The sequence below is a fragment of the Geospiza fortis genome, unplaced genomic scaffold, assembly GCF_000277835.1.
Source record: "Geospiza fortis unplaced genomic scaffold, GeoFor_1.0 scaffold213, whole genome shotgun sequence".
Taxonomy (NCBI): domain Eukaryota; kingdom Metazoa; phylum Chordata; class Aves; order Passeriformes; family Thraupidae; genus Geospiza; species Geospiza fortis.
Genome location: NW_005054399.1, coordinates 134,587 through 135,943, shown reverse-complemented (window position 1 = coordinate 135,943; position 1,357 = coordinate 134,587). Strand labels below are relative to the sequence as shown.

Below are 1,357 nucleotides of genomic sequence, written 5' to 3'. Positions count from 1 at the left end.
GTCCCTTTCCCATGTCCCCAGGAGAGCAGCGGGGTGTAGGGCAGGGGGGCATGTCCGGCACATCCAGGAGGGGACGTTTTGTTTTCAACCGAGTTTTTCCCAGGACTTTCTGGATCGCCTGATGGAGATCACAGGACACCCCCCACCTGCTGCCGTGCACCCCGGGAGGGGACGGGATCACCCCAAATGGCCTCAGGGGGTGAGGCCCCCGAGGAGGTGGCACTGGGGTGAGCCATGGCCTCAGGGACCAGCGGGCACTGTGGGTGCTCCGTGGGACACCTGGGAATCTGTGGGGTCAGCAGGCATCCCATGGGATCTCTGGACACCCTATGGGACCAGGGAGCACCCAAAGCGCTCCTGGACATCCCATGGGCTTCTCAAATACCTGTGAGTCCCTGTGCTGTCTGTGGGGTCAGCAGGCAGCCCAAGAGACCCACAGGCTATGTACGGGACCAGCAGGCACCCGCTGGCATCACTGGATACCCTACGGCACCAGAGAGCAACCACGGGGATCCTGGACACCCCATGGGATCCACAAACACATGTGGGTCCCTGTGCTATCCGTGGGGTCAGCAGGCACCCCACAGGACCACGCATCACCCATGGGGTCAGCAGGCACCCCATGGGACTCCTGGACATTTTATGGGACCAGAGTGCTCCTGAACACCCCACAGAGCCCATGGATACCTGTGGGTCCCTGGGCTATCTGTATGATCAGCAAACACCCCATGGGACTCTTAGATACCCTATTGGACCAGAGAGCACCCTTGGAGTTCCACAACACCCCACGGAATACAGGGATACCTGTAGGTCCCTGTGCTGTCCATGCGACCCCACAGCATCCCTGACCTGATCCCACGGTACCTGTGGGAGCTGCAAGCACCCACAGGACCCTACAATATCAGTGTCCAGCAGGCACCCCTGGGTATCCCATGGGATTCTGTGCCAACCAAGGGGACAGCAGGCACGCCTGGTACCCCGTTCTATCCGTGGGACCCCAGGACGTCCATGGCACCCTATAATACCCATCGGGACACCCATGGGACCCTAACCTACCCAGGGGGCTCCCAAGGTACCTGTGGGACCACAGGCTACCCACGGTGCCAGCGGACACCGCACGGAGACCCAGAGCGCCCTAGGGGCGGGACGCCGCCGTAGATTTTGGGGAGAAAACAGTGGGTTTTGGGGCAAGATCCCACCTGGTTGAGATCCTCGTCGTTGAGCAGGTGGGACTCGCGAGGCTTGAAGCAGTTCTGGCACTTGCTCTTGTTGAAGATGTTGGCCTGGAACTTCCTGCAGGGATTGTCCTTGGCGGCCATGGCGCGGCCCGCGCCCGCTGCGCGCCCGCTCAGCGCCC

At 61.8% G+C, this 1,357-nt stretch overlaps 1 protein-coding gene across 1 annotated transcript in view; it reads right to left on the bottom strand.

The window, feature by feature from the left end:
- The window catches only part of MPRIP (myosin phosphatase Rho interacting protein), a 73,535-nt gene extending 72,184 nt beyond the window's left edge, over window positions 1–1,351 (bottom strand). Inside the window, 1 exon segment of the mRNA XM_031061056.1 lies at window positions 1,200–1,351. Within this exon segment, the coding sequence (XP_030916916.1) occupies window positions 1,200–1,319 (120 nt within the window). The 5' untranslated portion in view covers window positions 1,320–1,351.
- Between the last annotated feature and the right edge of the window lie 6 nt (window positions 1,352–1,357).